Source organism: Nelumbo nucifera, chromosome 4 (genome assembly GCF_055504915.1).
Source record: "Nelumbo nucifera cultivar China Antique chromosome 4, China Antique-T2T, whole genome shotgun sequence".
In the NCBI taxonomy this organism is placed as follows: Eukaryota; Viridiplantae; Streptophyta; class Magnoliopsida; order Proteales; family Nelumbonaceae; genus Nelumbo; species Nelumbo nucifera.
This window is the reverse complement of record NC_142652.1, coordinates 62,680,546-62,699,172: the sequence shown is the minus strand read 5'-3', so window position 1 is coordinate 62,699,172 and position 18,627 is coordinate 62,680,546. Positions and strand designations below refer to the sequence as shown.

Genomic DNA, 18,627 nt, shown 5'->3' with positions numbered 1-18,627 from the left:
GAGGAAGTACTTACCTCATTGACTCTCCTCGGTATGGACTCTTGTCTATTGCCGAACTGTTCTGCATTGGCAGCCATGTTTTCGATCTCGGGATCGTATTGGAGTTCACCTACACGAGAAGAACGAGGCATAAACCAAGCAAAAGGAAATAAATCAACTTAGGACACCAATCCTGGGCAACGGCGCCAAAATTTGGTGCACGTCAAATCCAACCAAAGAAAAAAAGTCTTGCTTGAAGTGAATAATTTGTATATAGTGATGAGCAAGGTCATCTCCATAGGGATTGGGTGGATTTATTTCCAAGTAAACAAAGTAGGGGGTTGTGAAGATAAGGAAGATAAGATGAAATAAAAGAAACTAACATAAAGCAAAGATCAAATCGATGGACAATAGCTTCTAGTTGAAGGGACAAGTTCAACTTTGATTCTTATCATTGATCCTCGATGCAAGGATAAATTCATATGTTTATGGATAAATTGGTTATAGCCATTAACAAGCTCTAACAGTCAGCCTCTACTCGTATTATTCGACAACCAAAACAAGCCCTTTGATTGCTTCTCTTATTAATAGACAGTCCTAAACAAGCTCTTAGGATTTAATCTATTAATAGCATTAACAGGGGAGAGACCTAATTCTGGTCAGCGATCTCACAAGCTCGGACCATTTAAACCAGATCATATATCTTCCTAACATAGATCGAAAACTTTTTTGCAATCAATTTATGTTAGTTGCCACCCTAATTAAACCTACCAATCATATAAGAAATTGGAGGTTCAATCGGCCATAGATTATTCTCATTGAATGAGCAAGGGGCCCTTCTTGCTTAATCAATAAAAATAATCTTAACAAGAAATCATAGAAAACATATGAATACCCATAAACAATGAACTAAAATAAAAATCATTAGATCTCACAATGTTATAGAATCAAAGCTTCCCTAACCCTTCAACTAGAAAATAAAACCTTACAGACACTTCATGATGAAATCACAGCTTCCAGATAAGAGGGGGCGAACTTTGCTTCTTCCTCCTTGATTGCTGATTGCTCTCTTTGAAGGTTGAAGCTCTCTTGGAGGATTTGATGGTGCCCTTGGGTGCTAGTCCGCCCCCTTTATATAGACTTAGGAGGGAGCTGTCTCCTGCTCCTCTAAGGAGTTCTTTCTTCATTCGGAGTTTAGTTATCTAATAGATAATGCTTAGATTAGATCTAATCTACACCTATCTCTTAACTGGTAATCATGATCTCTTTTATCTTTCTAGAAAATTGAATCTGACAGGACTCTTTGATGATTCTTATTCATGCATGCTAAACTCGTATTGGGCTTTCTCAACGAATTGGGCCGCTACAAGGCTTCTTTGTGAATTGGGCTTCTCTGTGAACTGGTTTTCTCTACTAATTGGCTTAGACTTCAGGATCGATTTTGACCTCAACGCATTCTAAATCTATCAACAATCAAAACATTAAAGTTGTATAGTTTTTCCTTATCTTTCCAGTGCATCTTTAATCATCTCAATCAGAGTCCGAATGGGAGTGTTATGCCCAGATTACTGCATGGAGCCAAAACTCTGCAAAATTACCTGATTAGCCTTGTTTTTTACCTAACGCCTTCTTTTGTGCCCTAAATCAAAATACAAGAATAGTGAGTCCAATTAGGTACTAAATAAGTGAAAAAGACTGAATATTAAGGGATAAAAATATGGTAATTTTTTTTTCTCATTACACCCTTTGTGATTTCCCACATTTCTAGAGACATAATTCGCATTCTCTGTCACTGAGATAGGAGGGAAATCTCGGAGTTGAATAAATGGAAATGGAACATAGATTAAAAGCCATATCTATGTAGATAAGATGAATCAAATAAGATTGTGGACTAATATTTGCTTTTTATCAGAAATGGTAAATGGACAATTCGCTAAATTGTTGGACGACAACAAACTTAAGGGCCCAAACTACACTGACTAGTATCGTAACCTTATGCTGGTTCTGACATCCAAAAAATTGGACAAAGTTGCTAAAAACCCTACTGCCAATCATCCAGGTGATAGGGCTTCTGAGGCCCGTAGGAGGGACTATCAAGAATGGAAAGAGAAAAACTCCCTTGCTCGCTGCTACATCATAGCCTCCTTAGATAATCTGATACAGTGACAGTTCGATCAGATCGATTTGTCCAAGGATATCTTGGATAGTCTGAGGTTGATGTATGAGGAGCAGAATCGTTCTACTCGTTAGAAGGTCTTGAAATAGTTCATGATCGCGTAGATGTCCAAAAACCAGCAAGTTAATGACCATTGTCTTAAGATGATGGGTTACATTAATGAACTTGAGGCTCTTGGATCCGGGCTTGATCATGTCACCAAGGTTGACACCATCCTAAATTGTTTGCCTCCTTCCTTCAATCAGTTCATCATGAACTATAACATGGATAAGCTAAATATTTGCATCCAGGAACTCAGCATTATGTTGCTGAGGGCCGAGGAACTGATCAAGAAGGATGAGCCCATTGCCATGCTTGTTGAAGCTGGTAAATCGGGCAAGAAGAAGAGGTAGGTAAAGAAAAAACCTCAGAAGAAAGCTACCAAGTCCAAAAGGTAGAGGAAGGACAAAGCATCAGATGCTTGTCACTTCTGCAAGCAGGCCAGCCACTGGAAGAGGAACTGTCCTTAGTACCTGGAGTCCAAGAAACAAGGTAATTTCGAATCCTTTGTCATAGAAACCAATTTGTTGGTAACTTCTGCTTCCTGGTGTATTGACTCCGGGGCTTCAATTCATGCGTGTAACTCATTGCAAGGGTTCAAGAAAAGTAGAAGACTGAGTGATGGAGAGGTGACTTTTTATTTGGGGACTTATACAAGTGTTGCAGCTACAACGATAGGAAATGTAGAGTTAATTTCAGAGAAGGAATTATTGTACTGAAATATTGTCTTTATGTACCTAATTTGAGAATAAATTTGATTTTGGTTTCAAAACTATGTGGATGGATATTCTGTTCTCTTTACTAATATGATTACTATCAAAAAGAAATAACAAATTCCTCGCATACGGAGAACTTGAGAATGGTCTCTATGTTCTCCATCGTTCCTTAGAAACTAACATAACTTATGTGTGCGCATGCTACACATCATTTTTATTGTTGTATACATGGTTTTAATGATGTTTTGCAATGGTTTTTACCCTAATTGAGCAGAATTTCAGGAAAACTAAGAGTTTGGGACAATCTAGGGTAAAGAGAGCATACTTCGGCCCATCAAGAAGAGAAGCCCAACAGAAACCCCATGGGAAGCACTGAAGCCACCAAGGAGAGAGGCCCAACTGTAGCCCAACTGAAACCTTATGGGAGAACAGCAGTTCGGCCCTTCAAGGAGAACAACCCAACAGCAGTTCGACCCACCAAGAACAGCAGCCCAACCGCAGCCCTATGGGAGGCTCCAAAATGAAAGCTGACTTTAGAGAAGGAAAAGGAGGCTGAAAGGAAGAGTATAAAAGAAAAAGAAAAAGAGGGAATTAGGGTTCGGACCCCTGAAGACAACCAAAGAAGAAGAACTACTAGAGAAGAGAGAAGGCTGCTGAATGCGAATTGAAGAGGAGATCGAAAATTGATGCAGAAATCTTAGGTCGTCTTCTTCTTTGATTCTGCAATTTGGTAACCTAGATTCAATCAGGGTTTAATGATTTTTCTTTATTGAATCTTTCTTTCTTTCTTTCTTTTATGTGAACCATGGTGGACTTCAAATCTGATATGTAATATAAATTTTAGCAGATCCAATTGATTGTAATTTATTCTTGGGATTTCTTGATTAGGGTTTTCGATTAATAGAATAATCTTGGCCGAATTATTCTTGTTTCTTGGATTGCTTGAATTGCTTGAGAAACAATTTAGGTAATCAAATTATCTAATCAAGAAAATGATTCGAATGCATCTTAGAGATAATTTGCATGGTTCATTTGGCATTTATTCATACCTGAATTGATGACCTTCGAATTCTTGTTCTTAATGCATCTATGGTGATTAAATTTCTGAGAGAGATATAGGAATTATTGCTCATAGATAGAGTGGGTTGTGCTCGAGAGAGGCTGCTCATAAAATTAGGGTTTCGCCAACCCAAGACTGAATTCACTTCGGTTGGGCTGCTTAACGATTTCATTGCTAAACTAGTTCTGCTAGTTTCTTGCATGTTGTAATTATTCTCATCATTAAATGTGGTCTGAACCGAAACTGCTTAGGGTAGTTTGCTATTTAGAAGTTAGGGTTTTTTTTGTTTAATATTTCAGTTTTTCAGATAGCAAAAGGCTGATTCAGTACTAGTAGTTGTTGGATCAGTCCTCGTGGGAACGATACTTTACTCATCATTATATTATTTAATCGGCTAGTGCACTTGCTAGTGTCTTCTAAGCACATCATGTTTTTGACGCCATTGCTGAGGATTATCACAACAATATTAGGAACCATCAACTGATGTTAATCTAATTTTAATTTTGTACATTATGTTTATGATATTTGTGTATTAGTCTCTATATGACTTTGACTTGTACAGTTTATGACATGCAGAAGTGAAAAGGGGAGCATCACCTATGATCCCGAGATTGAACGAACTCTCTGTCGCTGCCTTAGAGGTTCTAAGCAAGGGAGAGCTGAAAGTGTAGAGATGGCCGAACAAAGGACCATGATGGATTATGCCAAACCAACCCTCACTGGGGCAGCCTCGAGCATTGTGAGACCAGCAATTGCTGCCAACAACTTTGAAAGCAAACCAGCAATCATTCAGATGATTCAGAATACAATTCAGTTATGCGAATTGGGTCATGAAGATCCAAACACTCACGTCGCCAACTTCTTGGAAATATGTGACACATTCAAGCACAACGAAGTTAGTGATGATGCGGTGAGGCTCAGATTGTTTCCATTCTCATTGAAGGACAAGCTAAGACGTGGCTGAACTCTCTACTAGCTGGATCAATTTCTACATGGGATGAAATGGCCAGCCACATCCTATCCAAGTATTTCCCTCCGTCCAAGACTGCAAAGATGCGGAATGATATCACCACCTTCTCTCAGCAGGACGGAGAGTCATTGTATGAGTCATGGGAGCGTTACAAGGAATTGCTGAGGAAAGTCCCTCATCATGGACTTCTCATATGGCTGCAAGTTCAGATATTTTATAATGGGTTGACCGAAGCCAATAAGACTATTATGGACGTTGCAGCTGGGGGATCCATTAACAACAAGACCCCTGAAGTTGCCCATGCACTGATTGAGGAGATGGCTGCAAACAATTACCAATGGCATTCCGAGAGAGCCAAAGTTAGGAAAAAGCCCAGTCTTCACATTGTAGACACCTATACAGCACTATCTGCACAAATCGGTGCCCTCAGCAAGAAGATAGATGAAATGCAGTTGGCAGCCATGCATGTTCAGACCGTAGCCTATGAATGGTGTGGGGGAGGTGATGTCAGCACCGAATGTCAAGTTGGAAATCTGTTCATGCAGTTCCCTAAGCAAGTAGATTTTGCTGGTAATTTTTGAAGGCAGCAAGGCAATCAATACCCTCGTGCATTTAATCTTGGATGGAGGAATCACCCCAATCTATCTTGGCAAAATCAAAATGCGGTGAAACCCTTTCCCCAAAATTTCAATCAGCCAGAGAAGAAATCCAATCTAGAGGAGCTGATGACCAAGTTCATAGCAAGTGCAGAAACGAGATTTCAGAATCAAGAAGCATCGATCAAGAACTTGGAAACTCAAGTGGGGCAGTTGGCACAAATGATATCTTCTAGAGTCCAAGGCACTTTACCCAGCAATACTGAGGCAAATCCAAGAGAACAGGTGCAAGCCATTACCTTGAGTCGTGGTAAGGAGTTGCAAGAGGTGGAGAAGAAGGCAAAGGAAGAAGGCAAGATGGGTACAACCCTAGAAACCGAAAAGAAGGAGGAAGAGCAATCTGATTCAAAGAAAGATAAAAGTCAACAGCCGCAAGTACCATTCCCAAATAGGCTAAAGCAACACAAATTGGAAAAGGAATTCGGTAAGTTTCTTGAAATATTTAAGAGTTTACATATTAACATTCCTTTTGCAGATGCTTTAGCCCAGATGCCACACTATGCAAAGTTCCTGAAGGAGATATTGGCAAACAAAAGGAAATTGGGAGACGTGGCTATAGTTTTACTAAATGAAGAATGCTCAGCAATCCTCCTCAACAAGCTACCTCAAAAACTAAAAGATCCAGAGAGTTTCACTATTCCTTGCACTATAGTTAGTCTGAAAATTAATAAGGCATTGTGTGATTTAGCAGCTAGTATAAACTTGATGCCATATTTGGCTTTTAAGAAATTAGGGTTGGGTGAACCTCAACCCACCAGAGTTGCATTGCAGTTAGCAGATAGGTTTATCAAGCATCCTAGGGGAATCATAGAAGATGTACTTGTTAAAGTTGACAAATTCATTTTTCCTATGGATTTCATAGTGTTAGACATGGAAAAGGACATTGATGTCCCACTTATCCTAGGGTGACCGTTCCTAACTACAGGAAAGGCAACGGTTGATGTCCAAAAAGGGCAACTTAGCCTTAGGATTCAAGATGAGAAAGTAACTTTTAAAATGTCTAATGCTATGAAACATGCATCTTCTACTGATGATGCATGTTATATGATAGATGTCATTGATGATGCGGTTGGTGGATATTTTCAGGTCAACGGTCACACCTCAAACAATATATAGCAGATGGAGCATTGCCTACCCCGTCAACTGTGTACCTAAATGTTCATTGATGGCACTGTAACATCGAGCTTAAGACGGAAAACAAGCACTTATTGAGAGGCAACCCAATGCTGATGAGTAGTTTTTTTTATTTATTTGTGTTTCTACTTTTCTTTTTCGTATCATTCGAGTTTCTTTTCTAGGATGTTAATTTTGTAGATTATTGATCTGTCTTAGTGTTTATCATTCTCTCCTCCTAGTTTCTTTTGATCTTAGTAGCTAGAGGATTCAAACGAAGGAGCCATTCCAGATTTCAGAATGCTCTTCAGGGAAGTTTTCTATACCCCTTGAAATGCTTGAAGTCCCACTGCTCATATTGCTGAATTCATCCTTGCATTTTTTCTATATGAACATTGAGGGCAATGTTCATGATAAGTCTGGGGGAGGGTATAGCTATGCACCTCAATCACCCCAATACATAAATGCATTGATAGACTGCATAAACTGGAAATTCCCTCAAGATTATTGTTGTTTATAAGATGAATTCCAAGAGGGAATACGATGAAGTCGAAGGAAATAATTGTAAGTGCTAGAATGTGTTCCTGTGAAGTGTCCAATTTTATCACAATACATGAGAATGAGGAAGTCGAATAGGACTTTCATCATGACCAGCACTAACTCTACTCATGTGTATAGTGTGCTTGGTTGAAATCTTAATGATCATTCAAGATATTAGTGCACATTTGAACTGCTAATGCATGAATTTCAACAATTGCAAAAGAAAAAAAAAAGAAAAGAGAAGAAGAAAGGACAAAGTCTGAATTACTCCGCTGTCATGAACTGAATAGTAAAACTAGCGGTTCATGATATGAATTCAGTCCCAACTCCGCTATTCCAAGTTGAATAGTAAATCTAGCAACTGGGAATATGAGTATTGTTATCTGCCTCTAGCCTGTGACCCATATGAGATGGAAAATAAAATGCACTCACACCAAAAAAAAAAAAGAGAAAGAAAAGAATTCAGTGACGGCTGAGGTTCAAAGGGACAAAAATATAGTTGGAAATTCAATTAGGTGCATTGACAGATTTGAGACCAAGCTCGAGATGATGGTTAATTATGGCGGTCAAGGAAATGCTATACATATTGAACGGAATTGAGTGCTGGAGCATAAAGAAGCTCATGTTCTCCCTTCCTTCGTCTTCATGAATGTGGTAAGAGTGGCCAATCATGGGGATGAATCAAAATGTTTATGCAGGTTTCTTGACCACTTAATGCATTCTCATCCAAAAATTCATTCGGTAGATGGCAATAATCTAGGGAATGATCAGTTTATAGGTAATATCTTTGCTTAAGGACAAGCAAAATCTTAAGTGTGGGGGATTTTGATGTATGTGCATGCTACACATCATTTTTATTGTTGTATACATGGTTTTAATTCTGTTTTGCAATGGTTTTTACACTAATTGAGCAGAATTCCAGGAAAACTAAGAGTTTGGGACAATCTAGGGTGAAGAGACCATACTTCGGTCCATCAAGAAGAGAAGCCCAGCCAAAACCCCATGGGAAGCACTGAAGCCACCAAGGAGAGAGGCCCAACTACAGCCCACCCAAAACCTAATGGGAGAACAGCAGTTCAACCCATCAAGGAGAACAACCCAACAGCAGTTCGACCCACCAAGAACAGCAGCCCAACCGCAGCCCTAAGGGAGGCTCCAAAAAGGCGACTGACTTTAGAGAAGGAAAAGGAGGATGAAAGGAAGAGTATAAAAGAAAAAGAAAAAGAAAAAGAGAGAATTAGGGTTTGGACCCCTGAAGACAAAAGCAAAGAAGAAGAAGAACTAGTAGAGAAGAGAGAAGGTTGTTGAATGCGAATTGAAGAGGAGGTCGAAGATTGATGCAGAAATCTTAGGTTCTCTTCTTCTTTGATTCTGCAATTTGGTAACCTAGATTCGATCAGGGTTTCATGATTTTTCTTTATTGAATCTTTATTTCTTTCTTTCTTTTATGCAAACCATGGTGGACATCAAATCTGATATGTAATTAATATTTTAGCATATCCGATTGATTGTAATTTATTCTTGGGATTTCATGATTAGGGTTTTTGATTAATAGAATAATCTTGGCCGAATTATTCTTGTTTCTTGGATTGCTTGAATTGCATGAAAAAGAGTTTAGGTAATCGGATCATCTAATCAAGAAAACGGATTGAACGCATCTTAGAGATAATTTGCATGGTTCGTTTGGCATTTATTCATACCTGAATTGATGACCTTTGAATTCTTGTTCTTAATGCATCTATGGTGATTAAATTTCTGAGAGAGATATAGGAATTATTGCTCATAGATAGAGTGGGTTGTGCTTGAGAGAGGCTGCTCAGAAAATTAGGGTTTCGCCAACCCAAGACTGAATTCACTTCGGTTGGGCTACTTAATGATTTCATTGCTAAATCGGTTCTGCTAGTTTCTTGCTGAAGGGATGGGATATACATCACATGGACGCCCAAGTCTTGTGGAATGGACTGGGCGAATTTCAAAAAAAATTTCTCCCATCTTTGCAAGGAATGGAATTCCCTATTTTAGAAAAACATATTTTTCAAGGATCAATCTTGAACCATGAACCAAACCAGATCTGAACCAGAAGGAGTAGGAGGGAGGATGTACCTGATACGAAGAATTTAGTATCTTCCAATAGAGGTTTTCATGCCCAAGGAAGGATCCAAAGATTGCTCCCACTGAAGATGGCGCAGTGCAGGAGCAGAATAAGCAATGTTCTTCAAAAGAACTTGACTCTTCGCAAGAATCAACTGGATGGTTTGTGACTACAGCTCCAATCAATCTTTTTCCAAAAGATTGGTATCAAGATCAGATCTTGATTTCTCCCAAGAACTGGAGATCGAACTGAAGGTAATGGCGGCAGCAGGAAGGAGGCGGCAAAAGAGATTTTGCGGAGGTTGCAGAAATCTCTCTTCTATGATTCCAGCTCTGAAGAGAATTGAACATCAATCTCTAAAGGCTGCCGCCCCCTCCTCCTTTTATAGATTTAAAGGGATCAGCTCCTAATCCTACTAGGAGCTGCTGATCCAAATTATATTTGGATTAGAAGTCCCTTTAAGAGATAAGGGAGAACCCTTATCTTATCTGCAGATCAGATCAGCCATCTCCTAATCTAATTAGGAGGCTTCCAGATCTAAATCTTATTTAGATCTTGGACTCTCTAAGTGGATAGGGTCTAGGCCCAATCCTATCAGCTGATCCATCTCAGAACTCGCCCCATTTAATTGACTGATCAAATCAGCCCAGTTCGAAATGGGCTTAAGGCCCATTTAAGATAATGTGCTCACTTAGCCTTCCAAACTGCTGCCTAGTTGGGCTTCCATGTATGACGTGGGACCCAAACATTGATCTACACGTCAGCCACATGGGTTCAGCCCAGCCTTTGTTACAAGGCCTGGCCGAATACACTGTTATGGACAGTGCACCCCCTGAAACCCATCTTATGGGCTCTATGGTCCCAACACTTACCCTAAGTGGTCCATGGGCCAAGCCACCTTGTAACACCCAGGGACTGTGGGCAGATGCAAGATTAGCCCATCAGGTATTATCCTCAATGGCCTTACACTTAACCTCTCAGCCCATAATGATCAAACACTACTCGACAAGGGAGGACCTCTCCCTCGACTGCAAGGAAACAGTGTTGCACTCTCTGCTTACATGGATCTCGGGAATTAAAACCTTTTGCAAATCATTTCGAAACCATAACATATATATATATATATATATATATCTTTATATAAATATATTTTGCAAAACAAAATCTCAACAATTGAAATCGGCTGCCGGCAGTATTGGTTTCCATTAAGGAGAGTGCATCCCCAATCATTACCTTTGTCTGACAAAGGGGCTGATCCTATCACTATGATCACCCACTCAGATGAACTCTCGGACTATCCCAACATACCCAGGTTTTGACCCCCGCGAAGGATCTCACTGATTGGTACATCAAAGACAGCCCGATCTAACACCTAGTGTAGTATCATAATCGAGTCTAGGGGTTAGTTGTAACTTTCCAGTTTTGCCCATCTATCTCCAAGGTCCAGGGCAATACCGAAAATCTGGTCCGGTTCAAAGGTTCTATTAATCCTACACTGCATGTGCTTCGGGTCTCACCCTGGTAGCTGAGACAAGCCACCCCAACAGTTGACAGCACACCAGTGTTAGCCTTGGCAGGATAAATCTCCCCAGACTTATCCAATGGCTATGAACATTCTAAACTAAAACAAGTCTCATTAAGTGTCCAGTTTAAGGGTATTACATAGAAACACACCACAGGAACATGATTTAAATGTGTATTTTATTCATTTACAATAAATTCATAATGTACATATTTCTGATTGAAGCTAAGGGCATACAAACTGTCTAACACTTGCATGCAGTAATTCTTCTCATCATTAAAGGTGGTCTGATCCGAAACTGCTTAGGGTAGTTTGCTATTTAGAAGTTAGGGTTTTCTTTGTTTAATATTTCGGTTTATCAGATAGCAAAAGCCTAATTCAGTACTAGTAGTTGTTGGATCAATCCTCGTGGGAATGATACTCTACTCATCATTAAATTACTTGATCGGCTAGTGCACTTGCTAGTGTCTTATAAGTGCATCAATAACCAAAACTACATCGAATGATATCCCCAAGAAAAGAACTCGTGATATAGTTAATCCCACGTGCCTACGGCATTACCGACTTGGCCACATCAACATAGATCGTATCACAAGGTTGGTAAAGGATGGTCCTTTGGATTTTCTAACTGTAGAAGATCTTCCAACCTATGAACCTTGCCTTTATGGTAAGATGACGAAACGACCATTTAACGGTAAGCCTGAAAGATGTACAGGCACGCTTGACCTTATACATACTGATGTATGTGGTCCCATGAGTGTTAGGACACGTAACCGGCACATTTATTTCATAACATTTACTGAGGAATACTCACGGTATGGTTACGTGTACCTAATGATACACAAGTCTAAATCCTCTGAAAAGTTCGGAGAGTTCAAACAAGATGTCGAGAAGCAGTTAGGGAGAGAAATAAAGACCCTTCGATCGGATCGAGGTGGCGAGTATCTCTCTGACGAATTCAAGGACTACTTAAAGGACAATGGGATATTATCACAACTAGCTCCTCCTGCTACACCACAACTAAACGGTGTGTTAAAGAGGAGGAATCAAACTTTATTGGATATGGTCCGATCACTTCTCGTACACTCAGAGTTACCCACATACTTTTGGGGTTACACATTAGACACTGCAATATACGTGCTGAACCGGGTTCAAACCAAATCAGTTCCGAAGACTCCCTATGAGCTTTGGACCGATAAGAAACCAAGTGTGAAACACTTGAAGATTTGGGGTTGTCTGGCACATGTTAAAAGAACGAGTGCGGATAAATTGGAATCCAAGACTAGCCGTGGGTTACTTATTCTATGATCTAGGAGAACAGAAGGTGTTTTGTTGTCGAAATGCCCATTTATTGGAAGATGATTACATCCTGAACAATCATCGTCAAGAAGTTGTTATTGATGAGGAGAGCTCAGGGATAGTGGAAGATGTCCCATAAGCTCCAGTTAATGACCAACCTAGAAGATCTACCCAGGTTTCTAGGCCCCTAGTTCGTTTCTGAAGGAATGAGAGATCCATCATATGGATGGTCGAACCCTACAGGTAGGTTAGGCAAAATTTCAAAAATTTCCTCTCCCTTCACCTGGGAATCGCATTCCCTGTTTTAGAAAATCTGCATTTTCAATGATCAATCTTGAACACTAAATTGAACCAGATCTAAAATCAGAGGCAAGAGAGGGATATACCTGATATGGAGAAACAATATCTCCCAATGGTGGTGTTCATGCCCAAGGAAGGAACCAAAGACCGCTCTCACTGAAGATGGTGCAGTGTAGGATGGAGCAGAATCAACAATATTCTTCCAAAGAACTAGATCCTTCATAAGAATCAGCTAGACGACACGTGAGCACGACTTCCAATCAGCCCCTTCACAAAGGACTGATATCAAAAACCGTTCTTGATCACTCCTACTGTCGTGGAGATGCACTGGCAATGGTGGCGGCGGCAGGAAGGAGGCGGTAGGGAGAAATCAGCGCAATCTTACTAGAAGTTGTTCTCTCTTCTGTAATCTTTTCTCTGTAAGTGAGAAAATCCCATTAGGAGTTGCTGATCCAAATCATATTTGGATCTGAATTCCCTTTAAGTGATAAGGATAGACCCTTATCTTATCTGCATATTAGATCAGCCATCTCCTAATCTTATCAGGAGGTTTCTAGATCTGAATCTGTATTTAGATTTGGACTCTCTGAGTGGATAGGGATAACTCCTTATCCTATCTGCTAATCTAATCTCAGATCCGCCCCCTTCTTTTACTGATCAAATCAGCCCAGTTCGAAATGAGCTTTAGGCCCAATAAGTATATATGCTCACTTAGCCTTCCAAACTACTGCCCAGTTGGGCTTCCTTGTATGGCGTGGGACCCAAGCATTGATCTACACATCAGCCACAAGGGTTCGGCCCAGCAATTGTTACAAGGCCTAGCCGAATTCACTGAAAAGCCCAGTGAACCCCTTAAGCCCATCACATGGACTCTATGGGCCCAACACTTACACTAAGTGGTCCCTGGGCCAAGCCACCTTATAACACCCAGGGACTGTGAGCAGATGCAAGATTAGCCCATCAGGTATAACCCTTAAAGGCCTTACACTTAACCTCTCAGCCCATAATGATCAAAACACTACCCGACAAGAGATAACCTCTCCCTTGGCTGCAAGGAACAGTACTGCACTCTCTACTCACATGGATCCCGGGAATTAAAACCTTTTTGCAAACAATTTGAAACCATAATATATATTATTTATATCTGTATATAAAATATATTTTGCAAAACAATTTTCATTGATTGAAATCGGTTGCCAGCAGTCTTGGTTTCCATCAGAGAGAGTGCATCCCTGATCATTACCTTTGTCTGACAAAGGGGCTGATCCTGTCCCTATGACCACCCACTCAGATGAATTCTCAGACTGTCCCAACATACCCATACTTTCCACGTGTTTCTCAAACACTTTCTGTGTGAGTGGCTTAGTCAATGGGTCTACTACATTCTCCGCTGATGCTACCCTCTGAATCGAGACGTCCCCTCTACCAACAATCTCCCTCAGTACATGGTACTTTCTCTTGATGTGCTTCGACTTCGAGTGGGCTCATAGCTCCTTAGCCTGAGCGATAGTAATAGCTATGATTATAACCCTAGCAAGTGCACTAGTTATCAAGTAGTATAAAAATATCATCCCCACGATGATTTAACAAAATAAGTATTAGAACTATAGCCTTCCTTAATTATTTGGACAACCGAAATTCAGATTCAACAATAAGAACTATTGAAAATTAAAAATAGAAAAAAAAATAAAAGCAAGCGCAATCAATAACTGAATATGCAACGATTAATTGCAATCACTAGGACTATTGGTCTGCCTAACCATTCCAATGAATATTAATGGATGAGATTAACCAAGATAATTTTTCATTTCCATAAGCTAAAGTTTTTCCAATTTTATTTAATATTCTTTCCCAAGATATATTAAACCTATTTCTATCAAGTAACCCCTCGATCGCTCGACTAGAGTTCTCAAGATAGAAATGCATTAAGTGCAAGAAAAACTTATACATTCAATGAATCATATGTATATATCCTTATATACCATTCAATTCACACCATGAATTATGTGGTCTAATATATGAATTCCTCTTCCGATTCATTCATATAAACCTAATCAATTAAGAGATGGCCACTCCTAATCGCATTAAGCAAATAAATCATACACTATATGGAAATCACGATCTTGGAAGAATCATATTAATAAAAATATATTCATTGTCATGGTTAGGCTTTCCACAACCCTAGCTATAAATAAATCAGTTCATGATAAAGGAAATAAAACAAACAAAAGGAATGAAAGAACTCATGATTTCGCCCTTGGAGCTAAGATCTTCTATTCTTCTTGCTGCCACCTCCTTCTTGCTGATCTCCTTCTTGAAGTTTTCTTGATGATCTTCTTGATTACTTCAGAGGGAATTTTAGTAATTGATTGATTCAATCCTCGATTGACACCAGGAGCTGGTATGCCCAACCCTTGTGATGAGACCAAAAAGAACCATATTTTTATCCTCTAATATTCACTCTTTTATATTTATTTAGCACTTAAATGGACTCATTACTCTTGTATTTCGATTCAGGGCAATAAAGAAGGCAATTGGAAGAAAATAGGGCAAATCGGGTGATTTTGCATAGTTTCGGCAATAGTCAGTAATCTGGGCCTAACTCTCAATTCCGGACTCCGAATTGGACAATTCAAGAAGCATTAGAAAGATGAAAGGAAGGCCCACAACGTTCATGTTTTGGGTTTTGATGGATTCGACACGAATCGAGTACAAAAATGAGCCCGAAATCGAAGCAAGTTCGCAGCCAGGCCCATTTCACAACTTAAGCCTAATGCGCAGAAGTACCTTGAAACAACCCAAGTTTTAAAGCAGCCCAACTCGAATTCAAGAGTTAAGAGTTCGAATTTCGAATGTAATCTCCAAGGATAGAGTCTTATCAGATCTAAAGTCTTGTATGTAATCCTAGAGAGATAAGAAGATTGATATTAGATCATTAGATAAGAGATAAGATATGATTAGTTCAAAGAAGATCAAAACTCCTAAAGATAAGATGATCTCCTAGTAAGAGTTGGAAAACAACCATCTCCTTTGGCTATATAAAGAGGGGGGCAAACCAGCTCTAGCATCACTCACTCTCAGATCCAAGAGATCATCAAGAAGACCAAGAAGCTCAAGAAGACAGTTCGGCTATGGAGAAGAAAAGCATGGAGATTGCGCAGATCATGAGCAGCTAAGCTTTTTTTTCTGGTTCAAGGGGGGAGGTTCGATTGTGTCATTGTGAGGTTCTGTAGTTACTTTATTTTCTTGCTTTCTAATTCAAGTATTCATTGATTCTTGTGCATATTTTTATTGGACATTGATGTTAATTAGTTTGACAAACTAAATTAATGTTGATTTTCCTACTGCTATCCATGATTTCGGTGATCCGTAATTGTCACGAATAATGGTACAAGTAGCAATTAGGTTGATATCTTTTTGGGTCAATTGTTCGTGACCGCCTTTGACCAATGTTTTAACATGGTTCAACCTAAAGGAATCGATGGAACAAGATTCAGTAATTGCAGCTATCTCAATTATTGTTATTTTGGTTTAACTGTTTTCACAATTCTTAATGCTATCACTGTTTAACATGGACGCTATCATACCCAGTTGAGTGGTGATAAGTGTTGATCAAATGCTGGGTTTGGTCAACTGAATTAGGAAAACACAAGGTTTATTATGGCTATCCTAATAAATCTAAGGTTAAATGCTTGAATTGCAAGAATGTTGAAATCTACCTAGGATCGATGGCCAATTGATTCAACCCGAACCCTTGAACCAGAATTCGGTAAGACTAATTTTCTCTTGTTTAAGTTGCTATTTATTTTATTTTTCTTTTAATTTTAGTATTTAAATTCTCTCACTCAATTATATTACCCATTCGGCTAAGAGATTATTGATTTGCTCCCTGTGGGATTCGACCTAAAACAACTTTTACTGCAAATATTTTATTGTGGGACTAGTAATAATTTTGAGGGCTTCGACAACCCATCAAAATTTTGGCACCGTTGCCGGGGAGCAACGTTAGTTTCTTAGCTATTACCTTCATTTTGTTAACCTTCTTGTTTTATGACTCGTGCTTTTCAACGAGGTGAAGTACAACCCTGAAATTGAGAGGACCACCCGTCGTTTAAGGAAGGAGGCTTAGCAAAGGAAGGATCGTTCACCAAAAAGGGTGAACTCAGATTGCGTATTGCCCACTTGTGATTTTCCCATCTTCGAAGAAGGAGAAAGAATGGCTGACAGAGAGAGGATATTGAGGGAGTTGGCTGCACCGATTATGAACCAACAGCCCTTATGCATCACGTACCCCACTATTGAGGTAGCTTTTGAATTGAAACCTGGTTTGATACAATTATTGCCTATATTTCATGGTTTTCCAGGAGAGGACCCTCATAAATATCTAAAAGAATTCCATGTCGTTTGTGTTAGACAGTTTTGTATGCCCTTAGCTTCAATCAGAATGATGTACTTTATGAGTTTATTGTAAATGAATAAAGATACATATTTGATTCATGTCCCCTTGGTATGTTTCTGTGTAATACCCTTAAACTAGACACTTAATGAGACTCGTGGTAGTTTAGAATGTTCACAGCTAGTGGGTCGGTCTGGGGAGATCTATCTTGACAAGGCTGACACTGTAGTGCCACCAAGTCGGTTGGGGTGGCCTGTCTCAGCTACCAGGGTGAGACCCTAGGCACATACAGTGTAGGATTAATTGAATCTTTGAACTGGACCAGATTTCCAGTATTGCCCTGGACCTTGGAGATTGATGGGCAAAACTGGAAAGTTACACCCGACCCTTAGACTCGATTATGAAACTGCACTAGGTGTCGGATTTTACACCCGACCCTTAGACTCGATTATGAAACTGCAGTAGGTGTCGGATTGGGCTATCTTTGATGTACCAATCAGTGAGATCCTTAGCGGGGGTCAAAACCTGGGTATGTTGGGACAGTTCGAGAATTCATCTGAGTGGGTGATCATAGTGACAGGATCAGCCCCTTTGTCGGACAAAGGTAATGATCGGGGATGCACTCTCACTGATGGAAACCAAGACTGCTGGCAGCCGATTTCAACCGTTGAGATTTGTTTTGAAAAATATATTATATATAAGATATAAAAGTATATATATGGTTTCTAAAATGTTTGCAAGAAGGTTTTAATTCCCGGGATCCATATTTGATTCAGTAATTGCAGTTATCTCAATTATTGTTATTTTGGTTTAACTGTTTTCACAATTCTTAATGCTATCACTGTTTAACATGGACGCTATCGTACCCAGTTGAGTGGTGATAAGTGTTGATCGAATGTTGGGTTTGATCAACTGAATTAGGAAAACACAAGGTTTATTATGGCTATCGTAATAAATCTAAGGTTAATTGCTTGATTTGCAAGAATGTAGAAATGTACCTAGGATCGATGGCCAATCGATTCAACCCGAACCCTTGAACCAGAATTCGGTAAGACTGATTTTCTCTTGTTTAAGTTGCTATTTATTTTCTTTTCTTTTAATTTCAGTATTTAAATTCTCTCACTCAATTACATTACCCATTCGGCTAAGATTTTATTGATTTGATCCCTGTGGGATTCGACATAGAACCACTTTTACTGCAAATGTTTTATTGTGGGACTAGTAATAATTTTGAGGGCTTCGACAACCCATCACCTTGATATAATTTAGGGGAGGGGCTGTTACAACTACTTGGAGTTATCTCTAAAATGGATAATACAGGTTAGTTCTAAATTGATCATATCCTATCTTATCTTATCTCTTATCTAATGATCTCAATCTTCTTTAACTTTCTATAATTACATTTAGAATTCAATTCTAAGAGCACTATGGATTCTTGAATTCAAGTGGGCTGCTTTAATAAGTTGGGCTGCTACAAGGCTTTTCTACGAATTGGGCTTCAGTAATGAGCTAGGCTTTACTATGGATCCACTTCGACTTTGGGCCCGAGTTTTACTTCGGTGCGGGCCGAATCTATCAAAACCCAAAACATGAAAATTGTAGATCTCGCTCTTATCCTTGCAGTGCATCTTGAATCAGCCCAATCAAAGCTCGGATATGAGAGTTAGGCCCAGATTACTGAATGGTGCTAAAATTGTGAAAACCATCCGATTAGCCTTGTTTTCCCTGAATCAAAATACCCGAGTGATGAGTCCAATTTAATGTAAATT

At 39.4% G+C, this 18,627-nt stretch overlaps 1 protein-coding gene and 1 non-coding gene across 2 annotated transcripts; one reads left to right on the top strand and one right to left on the bottom strand.

The window, feature by feature from the left end:
- Positions 1-4,972: 4,972 nt before the first annotated feature.
- LOC104590859 (uncharacterized) lies at positions 4,973-6,505 on the top strand. Its single transcript, XM_010249614.1, has 2 exons — positions 4,973-5,430; positions 5,524-6,505. The coding sequence occupies exons 1-2, from the start codon at positions 4,973-4,975 to the stop codon at positions 6,503-6,505; spliced, it is 1,440 nt and encodes a 479-aa protein (XP_010247916.1).
- Positions 5,022-5,128, bottom strand: LOC148800603 (small nucleolar RNA R71). The gene has a single exon (XR_016071050.1). It is a non-coding gene; the product is annotated as a small nucleolar RNA R71 (small nucleolar RNA).
- Positions 6,506-18,627: the final 12,122 nt, after the last annotated feature.